The sequence below is a fragment of the Nannospalax galili genome, unplaced genomic scaffold, assembly GCF_000622305.1.
Source record: "Nannospalax galili isolate Female #2095 unplaced genomic scaffold, S.galili_v1.0 scaffold1437, whole genome shotgun sequence".
Lineage (NCBI taxonomy): Eukaryota > Metazoa > Chordata > Mammalia > Rodentia > Spalacidae > Nannospalax > Nannospalax galili.
In genome coordinates, this window is record NW_008341050.1 from 1,294,732 (window position 1) to 1,310,893 (window position 16,162).

Below are 16,162 nucleotides of genomic sequence, written 5' to 3' on the forward strand. Positions count from 1 at the left end.
ATGTGTTCTGTCTTTGCACTTTTTAAGTACAGTTTCTTTCACTTTTTCTATTTGCTATTTATATTGAACTTATTATTTATGTTGAATTCATATATATTCCTTGGGTTTTCTTGGAAAAAATGATAAAAATTATTTTAAAAATTTCTTAGAAAGTGATAAAAACATATGCTTTCCTTAAAATATGCCTCCCTTTAGCTTCTTGAGCAAACAAGTGGTATTTGCTTAGAGGGAAAAATGACCTAGAACTTAGTCCAACATTAAACATTGCCCAAAAGATTAAGCAAAGGAACATTTTACTGGCATTCTCCATTTGAAAAATTGAACATTAACAAGACTTGGGAGTAAGAGAAGCAAAGCAAAACCCTCTTTGTACTTTCTTGCTTTCAATTTTTATTTTCCATTTTTACCCCTTTGGGGCCTTTAAATTTTCACTTTCAAATCCCCATCTATATTTTCATAGCTTCCCTATGTGTTATGGACAGTTAATTTGAGGATATCATCTATATTAGAATTAGATCTTTGATTTTTAAACAGCCAGCTAGGAAGCAGCCATAGGCACAAAATAGTTTAATAATTGGTTTCCTCTTAATTCCCATTTCCTCCTGTTTTGACATAAGCCTTTGATGCTCTCCACTCTTTCATTTGAGAGATCAAATTTGATGGCTTTATGATAATTTTGGTGCCTGTGATTAATATATGTCATGAATTTTGTACAAATCTTTGAAGTTCTGGATGTTCACAAACACAGTTATAAATGCCTAGAATTAATAAGTGTATAATAGTGTGCAATCCTAAATGTACCAGAGCCACTTTTTAAATTTTTTCTTACTGAATTTTTGTGGATTTCATACAGAACATCTCAGTCAGTCTTAATCATCTTTATACCCCCTTCCCCACTGGCACCCTCCCATAGCCCCCACAAGAGCCATTCCTTAACAAGTGAATGCCTGAGAAAATATCTAAATAACATCTGTTCCTCTCTCTTCCCACCCCAAGCCCAGAGTCATGGACGAACTATGTCGACTTTCACTAAAGAATTTCAGGATTCTGTCACTAAATGCATTGCAGAGCGTGAGTGACTTATAAACCTCATTAAGCATCCTTCCTTTTTTCCTGCAGGGAGCTGCTGGAACATGCACACATCCTGTGCTTTCTCCCCACTCCAGCACACATGCTTGCTTCTATAAAATGCCTGTCTGTTCCTTCTACTTTTCCATCCTTGAAATCCTCTATTCTCCCTGGACACACCCCTTTCCAGTTTTGTTCTTGTGTGAGTCCTTGTGTCTTGTAAGTCTTTTCTTTCAGGTATCGTCACCTTTTTTTTTTTTCACACACAGCATTTTGGCCTTTGGATGCTCCAGCTCCCTGTCGCTCTACTCGCTGCAGCAGAGGTATCACATGTGACCACTCAAGGAAAATTCCTTTCTCCCCTAAGTAACAGAAAGTTCTAAGCACAGACCTACCTTGCTTAATGCAATAGTGGAGGAGATGACTTCCTGGAGAATTAGCATTGCAAGGTGTTTGATGCAGCTCCTGTGGAGATCTCAGAGTGATCCATGACTCACAGTTTATATCTGCAGGCCTATCTAACGAAGCTTTTTATTATCTCTGCAGATTTTATAATTGTCCTAAGGGTGAGGAGGTTGGGCCTGAGTTGTGACCCTTACATGTACCCCTCTAGCTGCCTTTTTAACCATTCAGAGAAGTCCATGTTTATTTTTACTTTAGAAAATAAGCATATATGCTGATAGGAAACAAAAGACCTTTGGATGAAAAGTGGACTCATTAAAGGAGAAAATATGCAAGAGTGATCCAATTACACTTGAGGAGAAAAGGAAAATAAAATAAGAGTTTAAGACACCTATACATGGGCTGGAGAGGTCACTCCGCATTAAGAGCACTGTCTGCTCTTCCAGAGGACCTGGGTTCAGTTCCCAGCACCCATATGGCAGCTAACAACCATCTATAACTCCAGTTCCAGGGGATCCAACGTCCTCTTCTGGCCTCTGTGGGCATTGCATGACATGGATGCACTTACATACATGCAGGCAAAAGACTCATACACATAAAATAAAAATAATAAACTATTTTTAAAGGCCTATGTGTTAAAATGGTTGCAGTGGTAAGTTTCAGATTCTGTATCTTTTATTCCCATTTTTAAGGCAATAAGAAACCTAAACAGTGTGATAGTGACATATAGACTGATAGACAATGGAATAAAATTGTGAATACAAAAATAAACCCACAGTTATGATGATTGATTTTCAACAAGTGGCTAAGGCCATCCAGCAGTGCAAGAATAGTCTCTTCAACAAATGGAAAGGGGTTCACTGGATATCTATGTACAAAAGAATGAAGTTGGGGGCCAGCATGATGGCTTAGTGGGAAAGGGCGCTTGCTGCCAAACCTGATGACCTAAGGGTGCTCCCAGGGCCCACATGGTAGAAAGAGAGAACTGACCTCCTATGAGTTGTCACTTGACCTCCATACCTGCACCATGGTGTGCACGTGCACACACACACAAATAAGGTTTTTAAATTTTGATGGAATTAGATCAAAATCAATATTAAATTTCACGTGTTTATTAAGTTTATACCGTAATGTTTAAGAGAATGTCTTTGTTTACAAGAAATTTACACCGATGCATTTATTATATTTAAATAATGTAAAAAACATGTCTCCACTGACTTTGAGAATGGTATCAAGGATAAAGCTGGTGGAGTTGTGTATTAGTAAAGCTGGGTAAAAAGTATATACTAGTACCTTAGACCAATCTTTCCTCTTTCCATCAGTTTGAAATGAAATAAAAATCCAAAGTTACCAGCTAGGTTTGATTTGTCTTCTTGTCCTTTCTTGTCTGTGAGCCAGGTAGTGTCAGCAAAATGATGTTAGGTATACATCTAGTGTCTGCTTTGGCTCAGCTGCCTTGGTTCACTTTGTAAACTCTTATCTGCTCCTCAACTTTTGGTTCCCAATATATAATTTTAATTGCACAGAGCAATCTCTCCATGAGATTATTACATTATTAATTACTTAACTGCTATACACATTTATTGTTTGGGCTAACAATCATGTGCCTTTAGGGACCAATTTTTATTTTGTATAATTCTTCCTATTCACATTTCACAGCATCTTGGGTAATGTAAAAAATTTGACTGTTTCTTTTATTTTGGGGAATTTAAATATTAACTTCCCAGAGAATGGCTTTGCTGCCCTAGTTCTCCTCCAGTCATTTTCCCAGTCTGAAGTTTATTTTTAATCTCTTGGTAGAAAATCAAGCGTTGGCCCAAGAGCCAACCTTACTAGGAACATCATGCAGGATCATATATCAGCTACAGGAGAAGTCAAGGAAGCTCACTCTGTCTTTGTATTTGGTTTTTGGTTTTTGCAGTGCTGGAAATGGAGCTCAGGGCCTGGTGCATGCTAGGTATGTGCTGTACCACTGAGCAACATCCCCAGCTCTGAGAAGTTCTCTTTAAAATAGCATCTGCCATCAGAACCTAGTATGTGATAGTGTTTGGTAGGCATCACCTGTGGATTTTTCCCTGTTTACGAACAAGCCAATACCCAATGTCTATTCAAAATGAGTTTGTTAAGATCTTTCGAACTGACGTCATGATGATTCACATGGTGCCTGTGATTTCAGTTGGTTAACCAGTTCTCTTTTCTTTGTGGTGTATAATGGGATCTCCACTAGACAGAGGTAACCCATAGGACAGTCGTGTGCCTGGATGCTGGTGTGTGGTGCCTGCTGGTTTCCTTTTCATGATACTCCTCCTGAAGTTATGCCTGCAGTGCTGCCTTTTATTTTATGCTTGCATGAGATTATTACTTTGATTGCGCTTTCTTGGTTTGAATTCTTAAAACCTATTTCCTTTTTTTTTTTTTTTTCCCTTGATGCTCAGAATAATTCCTTAAATTTCTTTGACTGGTCTGGAACTTATGGACCATTGTTCCAAGTGCAAGTTGTTGGATCCTTTTCAGCTTTTGAAAATAACTTCAATGTCACCACTGAGTTTCTGTTTGGGTTTGAAATTCAGAAAACAGGAAAGTTTAGCTAGACATTCAGGAAGCGTCCACATGTCAGACAGGCTATTACTGGAGCTAAGAACGAGCTTTCTTTATGATTTATAGATTAAAGAAAAGGAATATGTGCTTAAGAGTTAAGAGCTGAATTTCAGGAGAACATCATCAAATAGCTGAAATTTAGGAGCTCCCACAGAAGTAGTGATAAATATGGCAGTTCATTGTGTCTGTTCCCCAGGTGCATGCCTATTCTGCATTATGTTTCAAAATATCGTGTCTCCTACAGATCCTTCTATATGCCAAACTACGATTCGTTGGATTCCAAAAGTAAAAACTGAAATTAGTATTTTGGAAATTAGTCACCTGAGCATATGTATGGGCCTTGAAAACAGCTTCTTACCCTCCATTTTCAGTCACTAACAGTATAATTTTTCTTGAGCAGTTGGAACTAATTTCCTTTTTGGTTTTAATTTGTTGGATTTCGTTTTTTACTACCTTATGTAAGTCTTCAGAGGGAGGGAGGTCATGACTAAAATAGTCCTGAAGAGAGTCTTATGTATTGAGTGTCAGGGTTAAATATGAAAATAGAAAATAATTTCAATTTTATAAACCACTGCTTAAATGAAAAAAAATTAACTTTTGTCTTGGCATTTTCATTATCTTAAAAACTGTAAAGGATCCATTGATTTTTGAATGGCCGTCACAGAAATGCTTAGGTTAGAAAGGAACAGACTGAGGTGAGCAGCGAGTCAGTTCTTACCATCTGTGTTCTGATTCTGTCTTGTCTTTTTACTCCTTTGGTTTGACCTGTGCATTAAGTAGAAGATTTCCCAGGAACGAGAGAAGTTTGCTGATGAAGGCAGCATCTTTTATACCCTCGGAGAGTGTGGGCTCATCTCATTCTCAGACTACATCTTTCTTACGACTGTTCTCTCCAGTGAGTATGGACTTTTCTTCTTAATTCTTAGAAAGGAGATTGCAGAAATATCAGAACAGCTAAGTTGACTGCACAGGAAAGCCACACATGTTGGTACCATCAATGGATTGTAAATTTTATGAAATCTTTGTTTGTTTCTGCAGTTTGTGTATAGAGTGCCTAAGGTATCAAGGTAAAAAACAAAACTCTAAGGTTGCATCTCCCTTTAGCTGAAGCTTTGCGTTCAGGATGAATCATGTATTGTCTGTTACTGTGGCCTGTGTTAAAGTCAGTACTCCCAATGCTGGGCGTGTTGGTGCTTGCCTTTAATCCCAGCACTCGGGAGACAGAGGCAGGTGGATCCCTGTGAGATCGAGGCCAGTCTGATCTACATGGTGAGTTCCAGAAGGGCTGGGACTAGGGAAAAACAGCAACAAAACAAAAAACCAAAGTCGGTGCTCCTGGTAAAAAGCATTTCTTCTGGGCTGGAGAGATGGCTCAGCAGTTAAGAACACTGGCTGTTCTTGCAGAAGACCCGGGTTTGAATCCCAGCACCCACATGGCAGCTAACAACTGTCAGTAACTCCAGTTCCAGCGGATCTGACAGCCTCTTCTGTCCTCCACGGGCATTGCACATGGGTGCACTTGCCTACATGCAGGCATAACACTCATACATATAAAATAAAAATAATAAATAAAAAGTAAAAAACGGGGGGGGGCTTTAAAAAAAGTATTTCTTCTACTGAAGAAGAAAATTGGTTCAATTGTTCTAATTGTACTGTATGGACTATACATATTTGATATATTTCTGGAGACTCCAAACTCAAAGCTCTCAAAGTTGACTCATTTAGAGTACTAATAAGTTTCAAATTTCTTTTCTTTTCTTTTTTTGGTTTTGAGCAGGGTCTCCTTGTAGCCCCAGCTGGCCTGGAACTCACTATGTAGACCAGTTTGGGCTCGACCTTACAGAGGTCTGCCTGCATCTGTCTCCCAAGTGCTGGGATTAAAGGCCATCACAGCCAGCCTCTGATTTTTTTTTTTTTTTTTTAAGAGTGTGTAACTGTCGGGTGTGGTGGCGCATGCCTTTAGTCCCAAAAAGATCAAAAAATAAAAAGAGTATGTAACTGTGTGCTACTTTATTTTAATTTTTTTTAATCATTCAAAAAATCCAAACAAAATGTTCATAGTTCTCTGTGTATATACTCTGTTAAAATATAACTAAAGTGAGGACCAGGGATGTGTCTCAGTAGGAAAGCACTTGTCTAGCATGTAAAAGGATCTGAGTTCAAATTCCAGCACTACAGAACAAAAAGTACTCAAAATGAATCGAAGAGTTTAGATTTGGATGCTTGAAAGAAGTGATTCTAAGTGTTTTTCCAGCTGGAACAAAAGCAGCCATCTTCTCGCCTTTGCTACCCTAAGATCTGTAAAGATAAAAGTGCTGGTCAGGAAGTTTAGTTTTTTTAAATGTTGTGTTAAGACAGGTCTCAATATGCAGCCCAGGCTGGCCTCAAATTTGCAGTCTTCCTGTCTCAGCCTGCCAGGTGCTAGGGTGACCTGTGTGCTCCACTATCTCCAGTGTACAGTGGAAGATGTGGTTGCTGTCATGACTGACCACTTTCATCCTTACTCCTGTGTCACAGATGGCAGGGAAAGAAAGATAGAGATTTGTGTCTCATCACAGCTGACATCATCCTTAGAGTAACCTGTGTCTGAATGAAAGCACATGGTAGTCCTGGGCTCTCACAGTGAAAATACCCATTGATACGGTTAGGACAACCCAAAATCATTAAAAGTTCATCACATTCATGATCTTAAGCCGTGTTTTATTAGTAGCAGTTGGCAGCACATGGGTTTTTGATATGAATGTCCACTCAAACCCCAGTCTCTTAGGTCTTAGCTTTGTTATTTGGAGCAAATCAATGAGCTTGTTCTTGTGCCTATAAAGTGAAGATGACTGTAGCACCAACCCAAATGAGTTGTTTGAGGAGAATGAGATCATTAATGTAAGTACCTATTTCAGTGCCTAGTATTTAGTAGATATGAAATCTTTCTTGGATTTTCCTTTTTATGTCCTATCATATATTATTTCATGTCCTATTTTACAATCCCCATAAATCTTTCCTTTTTTTTTTTTTTTTTTTTTTTTTTTTTTTTTCTTTTTTAAAAAGGGTCTCCCTGTAACCCCAGCTGTCCTGAAACTCACTATGTAGACCAGGCTGGCCTCAAACTCACAAAGATCCTCCTGCCTCTGCCTCCCAAGTGCTGGGCTTAAAGGTGTGCGCCACCGCACCTGGCTAATCCCCATAAATCTTATCTTTGTAAAATAATGGCAAATTGGACTGGAGAGCTGGCTTAGTGGTTAAGAAGCACATACTGTGCTTCCAGAGGACCTGCATTCAGTTCCCAGCACCCACATATAGCAGCTCACCACTACTTAGAACTCCAGTTTCAGGGGATCTGATACCCTCTTCTGGCCTCTGCAGACACCTACACCTATGTGGTATGCATTCATATACACATACACATAAATAAAAGTAAATCTTTTTAAAAAACAATAATGATAAGAATTGGTGATTTTTAAAGCTTTGTAACTTTACCCATAATTTGCATTATGTTTCACATGAGGCCTTAAGTGATGAAATTATCTTGGGGAACTGCACTGAAATGTATTATGTACTATGGAGGTTGTCCTAGTGAATGCTTGTTGAGCTGAATGAGATTCTAACTTGCATGTGCTGCCCAGCCCTGTTGCCTTCATATCTTGATAAATCTGAAAAGACCCTAGACCAGAACCTACAGAGTACTTGGCATGTTCCACAGGTTTCTTAATTCACCCACTTAAAAACATGATTCTAATAACCCTCTAGGTAACTTTACTTTTAGGCACCTTTACTTTTAGGTACTCAGCACCTAGTTTATTTTGGTAACTTACTATTAGTATGTAACTTGCTTTCTATGTTTGTCAAGAATGAAGAAAATACAATAAGGAGATGGTTTGAAGTGTTTCTTTTTTTTTCACTTATTTTAAGCATTTTCTTATCCTTTGAGGTTTCTAAGCCTTAGCAGCCATATTTTGGGGAGTATAATGCATTGGTGTGAGGGCTGTTCTGTGCCCTGTCAGCTGTTTAGCAACATTACTGACCTCTGTTCACCAAACACCAGTAGATTATACTCTACCTCTCCTCTTGTATAAGAAGCAGAATTATCTCTAGGCATTGCTAGATGTTTCTGTAGGGTTGGGGGTGAAGGGGAATTATTTTTGCCTGTGAACCATTTGTATAATTTTAGGCATTTTAAAAAATTATTGTTATAGTGCACCTTGTTATAATCCTTATGTTTATTGTCTTGGGGTTTGTTTAACTTTTAAAAAATATATTTATTTTATTATTTGTGTGTGTATGTGTGTGCTTGCATGTGCACGCACATGTGCCTGAGTGTATGTATATGCACCTGGTGCATGCACTACCCTCACAGGCCAGAAGAGGGTGTCAGATATCCTGGAACTGGAGTTATAGGCAGTTATAAGCCACCTGATTTGGGTGCTGGGAATCAAACCCCAAGTCTTCTTCAGGAGCGGCAAATGCTCTTAATCTCTGCACCATCTTTCCAGCCCTTCATTGGGTTTCTTAACCTGTGGGTTTGTGCTTTTTATCAAATTTGGAAATTTTCCAGCCATTCAAATACTTTGAGCTCTGTCTTCTTCAGGGACGCTAATGACATATATTTTTCTTACTTTAGCCTTATAATATGTAAACTGTTGTTATCTTCATTTTACAGATAAAGAAACTTAGGCATATAAAGAACTTGCCCCCAGCCTCACAGTGAGTAAATAGATAGTTCTGGATGTGAGCCTGAATTGGTGCCAGCGTCTGGGCTCCCGTGGCTTGTCTTTATGGCTCACATTGTCAGCACTGATAACCATAACTCACTTTACTGCCTTTCTTTCTCTAAGGCTGAGCTGTGGAAAGGCTATAATGGGCAGTTCGAGCATCCTTTCAATCTGAATGCTGTACACTGTCCACTTTATCTAACAAGCTGCTGGGGAAAATAAGCCACAGACATTACACTGAGATCAGTTCTTTCCTGTATTCAAATTGATGCTCAGATGGCAAAAACAAGGTACTAAGTGCTTATCTTTTTTTGTGGGGTAACAAGGGATCATTATAGTCTAAATAAAGTAAATAGCTCCCAACTCATTCCATGAGAGGGCAGACATGTCCCTAAGCCTCAGAAATATTGATAGTGGAGCCGTGAGATGCCACAGTAGGTAAAGGTGTTTGCCCTCAAACCTGAGAACATGAATTCAAGCCCCAGAATCCATATGACAGAAGGAGAAAACCAACTCCAAGTTGTCCTCTGACCTCCACCACGTGTGCACACACAGACACACAGTAAATAAATGTTTTTATTTTTTTAAAAAAAAAAAGTATTGTTGGCCGGGTGTGGTGGCACACGCCTTTAATCCCAGCACTTGAGAGGCAGAGGTAGGCGGGTCTTTGTGAGTTCGAAGCCAGCCTGGTCTACATAGTGAGTTCCAGGACAGCTGGGACTACAGAGAGATCCTGTCTCAAAAAAAATAAAAATAAATAAAAATAAATTTGTTGCCAGGTGTGGTGGTGCACGCCTTTAATCCTAGCACTTGGGAGGCAGAGGTGGGAGAATCTCTGTGAGTTCCAGGCCAGCTGGGGCTACAAGGAGACCCTGTCTCAAAAAGACCAAATAATAGTAATAATAATAATAGTAGTAGTAATAATAAAATTAATAAATAATAAATAAAGTACTGTTAAGGAGTGAATTAAAACTCTGGAAAGTGCACTAGCATGTATAATCATTTGTTGAACAGCAGGGGCCACAGAAAACCAGCTTAAACAGCATGAAAAGCCTCGCCCAGATGATGCAGGGCTGCTGGATTTCTGATTAGTTGGTTTCACTCAGAATTAAGTGACTCCATAAAGCACCATCATTTCAGTAAATATGAAAGCTCTGCCCCAACAGATTGAAACTGGGAATCCCAGGGGACCTTAGAAGCACTAGGCTGTTATCTAAGTAAAGTTGAATAAAATTGAAGAACTAGCTGGAACAAAATGTTTTCTTTTCTGATTTACCACTCTTAAGAAAGCTGCTATTTTAAAGAAATGGTATTGTGCAGCATAATTTCCTCATTATATAAAGTTGTTATTGAAACTTTTTGGAAGTTTGGTTTTTCTAAATAAAATGTTTCTTGTACATTCATACAGAATAATAGCCAAGTTAGCAAAAATGTCGCGTGCTCGTAGTGACGTGGGTTTCTTTTTTACTTTTCCTTTTTTTTTTTTTTTGCATGTGCTTATGTATTTGTGTGGGTATGCACATGGGTGTGCACATGTCATGGCCTGAGTGTGGAGGGAATTCAGTTCTTTCCTTCCATCATGTGTGTCCCAGGGAGTAAACTCAGGCTGTCAGGATTGGTAGAAGGCAACTTTACCCACTGAGCCATTGCCCCTGCCCCAGGTGGCATGGATTGCTAATTCTCTGTACAAGATTTGGATGAAGACCTTTCCTTGACCAATCTAAACATTAGGACATCTCTTTCTTATCTCATGCACACACTTAACATAAATAGTTTCTAAACGCCTTTCTTGCTTTATTTTTCCCTCTTTGCCCCTTATCACTACTAGATTTATTTATTTTATTTATTGTACATTTTCCAACTTAAACTATGAGTTTCATAACAACAGTCATACTGTGTAGACCAGGCTGGCCTCGAACTCACAGAGATCTGCTGCCTCTGCCTCCCGAGGGCTGGGACTAAAGGCATGCACCACCATGCCCAGCTAACAATCACAATTTTATAATGATATTCATTACAGATATATTTTCTGTATGTAAAGTATTGTGACAAACAAACAGGGAAAAGATTATAAAATATATTGGGGTTGGTTTGTGTCATTAAAAAAGGTGGGGGGTGTTGGGCGTGGTGGTGCACACCTTTAATCCCAGCACTGGGAGGCAGAGGCAGGCGGATCTCTGTGAGTTCAAGGCCAGCCCGGTCTACATAGTGAGTTCCAGGTCAGCTGGAGCTACAGCTGTCTCAAAAAGACCAAAAAAAAGGGCGGGGGGGATTTGATGTTGCTGTCCTACACTATAAGAGTATTCTTTGTAGCTGTTGATGCCTCAGTCTGCACCTGTGCCAGTGGAGTGAGGGAAGCATTTTTTTTTATTAATGACTTCAAAACAGACTTGATTTCTTATGGTAATTCAGAGTTTGTGGATTCATATCCCTCCTCAGGCCTAATGCACCAATTCTGTACCTCATTTCTCTGATCAGCTTTGATCGATTAACTTGAAGATGTTTTAGCGTGGGCATCTATATTAAGCAGAATATTAAATATTTACTGGATAACTACTCATCAATAAAATAAGTTCAGATTCATACTAGGCAACATGATTAATAATAATTATTAAATAACTTCCAAAGAGCCTCTGATCCTTAGTGTAGGTTAATAAGAATTGAGTGAGAATGCACAAGCAGGGTTATTAATGGCTCGATTCTCTGCGCCATCTGACTGCAGCTTAGCTGCTGATCTTAAATCTTACAAGAGAAGGCAGAGATTTTTCTCCATAACTAAGTGTGGAGAAATGTTACCAAGATTTATCTGGAATACTGAAATTATTTATTAATTTGGATCATTCTTGCTAATGCTAAGATGGATTATGTAATGACAGTATAGCCTAAAATCTGGGTCTTGGGGCTGGCAAGATGACTCAGCTGGTTAAGGCACTTGCCATCAAGCCTGACAACCTGAGTTATAAATTCAGTCCCCAGGACCCACATAGAAGGAGAGAACTGACTCCCAAAGGTTGTCCTCTGACTTCCACACACTCACACCCACAAAAAAAAATTAAAAAATCTAGATCCTGCCAGGCGTGGTGGTGCACGCCTTTAATCCCAGCACTTGGGAGGCACTTGGGAGGCAGATCTTTGTGAGTTCGAGGCCAGCCTGGTCTACTTAGTGAGTTCCAGGGCAGCTGGGGCTACAAGGAGACCCTGTCTCAAAAAGACAAAAAAAAAAAAAAAAAAAAAAAAAAAAAAAAAACTACATCCTGCATACTGTACTGACAATTATGAAACACTCATTTTGTATTCTTGTCTGCATGTATGTTCTTATTGAAATTGACCCTGTGAGCTAATAACATGAGATAATCGTAGCTAGGGAGACAATAATAAATCATTTGTAAAAGTTCTTCCTTGCTATTTATTATTAATCTTTGAAAAGCCACCAGAGAAATCCTGCGGCATATTTGGTACCTGCCACTATGAAGTTTGGAGTTAGATCTAATATCGGGCATAATTCAGTGGGTTCTGATTTTGATTGACTCTTTTAGACTTTAGGCAATTAGTGAAGAAATTGAATTATGTTTTCACTGTCACCAAATTTGGCTGAATGAAGATTAAACCCCATCTTCATTGTATTGTGTCTTTCTCACAGATGCATAAACCTGCTGGGAAATTACAATAATGTAACTTCTGTCACCAATAAAAAATGCTCTGGAATATATCTAGTATTTATAGATGATAATTCATTTTGAGCAGATATACTTTTTTGAGAGCACTGTGCCATTTCAGTAGTCTTTGCTCTTACAAAAAGTTGACATATTTGTACATCTTGCTGTCACTAACCACCAGGATGCTTAGTTCAGATGAATAAGAAATAATTCTTCTGGATAGAAAAGAGACTCATATCCTTAATGACAGTGTCAGGTGGACTGCAGTGTGGAAGCCTGCCCTGATCCTAGTCCCTTATAACCCACTGACTGCTGATCCATCCTCAGGCCCTACCCTGTCCTCCTGTTTTTCTTCTCTTGATAGGGATGGCTCTGTAGGAGCTTAATCCACAATGATTGTTAATGCTTAAGGGCTTTTGCTTATTGTCAATAAGCCCACTTTTCACATTATTTGCTGCAGAAGCTGGACTGGAATCCAATATATTGGTCCACTACACACCTGGCATTTTCCCTTCAACCTGCACTTGCCAGTGGTTCAACCCACACTTACTTGCTCAGGCTTTATCGTGTGCAGTTTACCTGCTCCTGAAACAAGTTGGGTTTTTTTTAATTTTTGGTTTTGGTTTTTTTGTTTTGTTTTGGTTTGGTTTTTTTCTGTTTGTTTTTGTTTTGGTTTTTGTATTTTTTTTTTTTTTTTTCCTGAGACAGGGTCTCCTTGTAGCCCTAGCTGACCTGGAACTTGCTATGTAGACCAGGCTAGCCTCAAACTCACAAAGATCTGCTTGCCTCTGCCTCCCAAGTGCTGGGTTTAAAGGCATGTGCTGCCCCACCTGAAACAAGTTTTTAAAATGTTATCTCAAGCTGGACATGATAGCACATGCCTGTAATCCCAGCAGCTGGGAGGTTGAAGCAGGGGGATTGCTGCAAGTTCAAGAGCAGGCTAGGATAGATGTGAGTTCAAGACCAAACCAGCGTGGGATAGATAGCAAAACCCAGTCTTTAAAAAAGAAAAAAAAAAAAAAAAAAAAGATGCATTAAAGGATCAAGGAAAGAAACACTGGTTGTCATTGAATGTTTTCCCTAATTATCACCTATTCTAGAAAATATGTCTAGCACAATACCTGGCACATAAAAGTGCTCCATATATATTTGTTGGCTAAATAAATAAACCATTCTGAATGGTTAGTGTCTATATTAAAATTTTGTATCACTTGAAGTACCTTCAATATCCTGCTTAATACTTAAAACCATTTCAAAGTAATAGTTACTCTGTGTGTATATGTATATATAGTGAAAGCCAGAAAAATTATAATAGTATTTCCTGCTTAGACACGTAATTGAAAAACAAATAGCTTTTGAATGAATGCCAAACCAAGCTACATGTAGAGTCCTTCAAATTAACATAGGTTAAGTAATAAAAGTCCGACTTTTTAAAAATCTTAATTATTTTTATTTTCTGTATATGAGTGTATTGCCTGCATATGTGTGAGTGCACCTGTATCATGCAGTGCCCGCAGAGGTCAGAAGAAGGCGTTGGATCCCCTGGAACTGGAGTTATGGGTGGTTGTTAGCCATCATGTGGGTACTGGGAATGGAACCTGGGTCCTCTGCAAGAGCAGCCAGTGCTTTTAACTGCTGAGTCATCTCTCCAGCTCCAAGTCTGATTTCTTTATTAAAGCAGCTAGATCTAAGCATCTACGTGACAAGCTGCATCTTGGCATAAGCCAAGCATCACACCTTTGGCTGTTAGGCTATTGTTATTGGAAAGCCACCACACACAAAAGAAAGTCAAGTGGATAAGCCATGTTTTAGATCTCTCAATACGAGAGTGGGATTCTGTCACATGGGCAAATTAATTTGAGCATAAAACAGTAATGAATTGGAAGAGAGTCTATTTGTACCTTAGAATGTGAACTTCATGAAGGTGCAACACAAGATTGCCTTCAAAAATCCCTCCTCTGGGTGCTCTGGGGAAATCTAAGCTTTCTGACATTTCTGGCATTGAACCTTTCCCTGCGGCACAGCTGTCAAGTATCAGTGTTAGGAAGGCCAGTGGATATAAACAAGACTTCGACAGCTCTCTGAGATAAAGTTCAAAGATAGGCTGTCAACTAGGAACATTAGCCTTTTTCCTTCTTCACATAAAATTTTAAGTTTGTCATAAAGAATTGGGGCTGAAATGTATTTCCTATAGAAAATATCAGATGAAATAAGTACTGTTTGCTGGAAGCCTTGCTGAAGAAATGAAAAAGAAAAATAACTCTTAAGTTTTAAAGTTCAGATTCTCTTAACATATGCAGTGTTTCATACTATTAATATTTAGAAAACTTCACCAATTAATTAATTTATCACACTGAAATTCAATAAGGAATAAAGAGCTCAGAATTTTCAAATACAAGCAAGACTGAATCAATATACATTTTAAGTCTGTTCTAAGAGCACATTAAATTTCCAATTTTTTTTTCCTTTGGCGTTAAGAATCTGATAGAGTAGAAAAACGGGTTTTCTGACTGGAATCTCCTGGTAAGTACTGTGAGAAATAACTTAGCTGACTCCTACCTATTTTGAAAGGGTCTTGGCTACCTAGTGACTGAATGTTGACCAATAAATCCCAAAGCATGGATTTTTCTAGGCAGGGACACAAAATGTAGATATCATCACAACGTGCATTTGGGACAGCTTTTATCCCAGGTCTGCTGTAAGGTTTGACTAGAGTTAGTTGGGCTCCATCCTCCAAGTTATGTGAGGCGAAGTCTTTCAGAAATTCCTAGAGGTCTAAAGGACTCCAAGAAGTGGAGCTAAACTAGAAACTTGGAGACTTGGCTCCGTGTTCTATATCCAGTGCACGCACATGCACACACAGCACGTGTACACACTCACATGCACATGCACACATACACCTAGCATCTATTGCCTCTTTCAAGAGGCAATTTGTTACTCTCCTCTCATTTGCCTTCCAAATCATAGTGTTCCCAAACCATGTGCATACCAGAATTAACTGTTCGAACTGACCTTTAAATTTAAATGATTACTGCCTTTTTGGAGTCTTGACAGCATTTATCAAGCACTTTCATGAAGTGTTTACCCTTTGGCCCAACAATTCCTTTTCCACAAGGTTGAACTAATAAAATAATCACATATATACTGATGTTGATGTCAAAAAATAAATTGGAAAGACCTCAGGGTAGCTGGGTTTGATGGCTGAACCATAAAACAGTGGACTGAGCCAGTTACAGTAAATCTGTGCAGTGAAGTTCAGTGCCATTCTTCATATAATGTATGTAATACAGAGGCTTATCAGCAAAGAAAAATGTTCATAGTGTATGAATGAGTCAAGATTTACCTACTGTATGATTCCACATTGGGAAAAAATAAAAGCTTTCACAAGTCATGAATTTTAGGTGTTTCAGAATGCCATTTTGTCTTGTTTCTACACCAAGGAAATTTCTAAATACTGTATTCCCAAAGTTAGAAGTGAAATTTCAGTGCTAGGCATGGTGGCACACACCTTTAATCACAGCACTCGGGGGGCAGAGGCAGGCAGATCTCTGTGAGTTCAAGGCCAACCTGGTCTACATAGGTGAGTTCTAGGCCAGCTGAGCCTACAGGAAGACCTTGTGTCAAAAAAGACCAAAAAAAGGTGAAAATTTCTTATTTGACCATCTTGAATCACATATTAGGGAAATTAGATTGTGTGTGTGTGTGTGTGTGTGTGTGTGTGTGTGTGTGTGT

At 38.9% G+C, this 16,162-nt stretch overlaps 1 protein-coding gene across 6 annotated transcripts in view; it reads left to right on the forward strand.

The window, feature by feature from the left end:
* The window catches only part of Micu1 (mitochondrial calcium uptake 1), a 191,340-nt gene that overhangs the window by 81,862 nt on the left and 93,316 nt on the right, over positions 1-16,162 (forward strand). For 2 of the 6 annotated variants that reach the window (XM_008836624.3, XM_008836625.3), the window contains 4 exons: positions 997-1,071; positions 1,338-1,391; positions 3,698-3,703; positions 4,849-4,963. In XM_008836624.3, coding sequence (XP_008834846.1) covers positions 997-1,071; positions 1,338-1,391; positions 3,698-3,703; positions 4,849-4,963 — 250 coding nt within the window. The remainder of the gene's footprint in view (positions 1-996; positions 1,072-1,337; positions 1,392-3,697; positions 3,704-4,848; positions 4,964-16,162) is intronic. The other 4 variants (XM_008836626.3, XM_029565142.1, XM_008836627.3 and 1 more) reach the window with 3 other exon arrangements.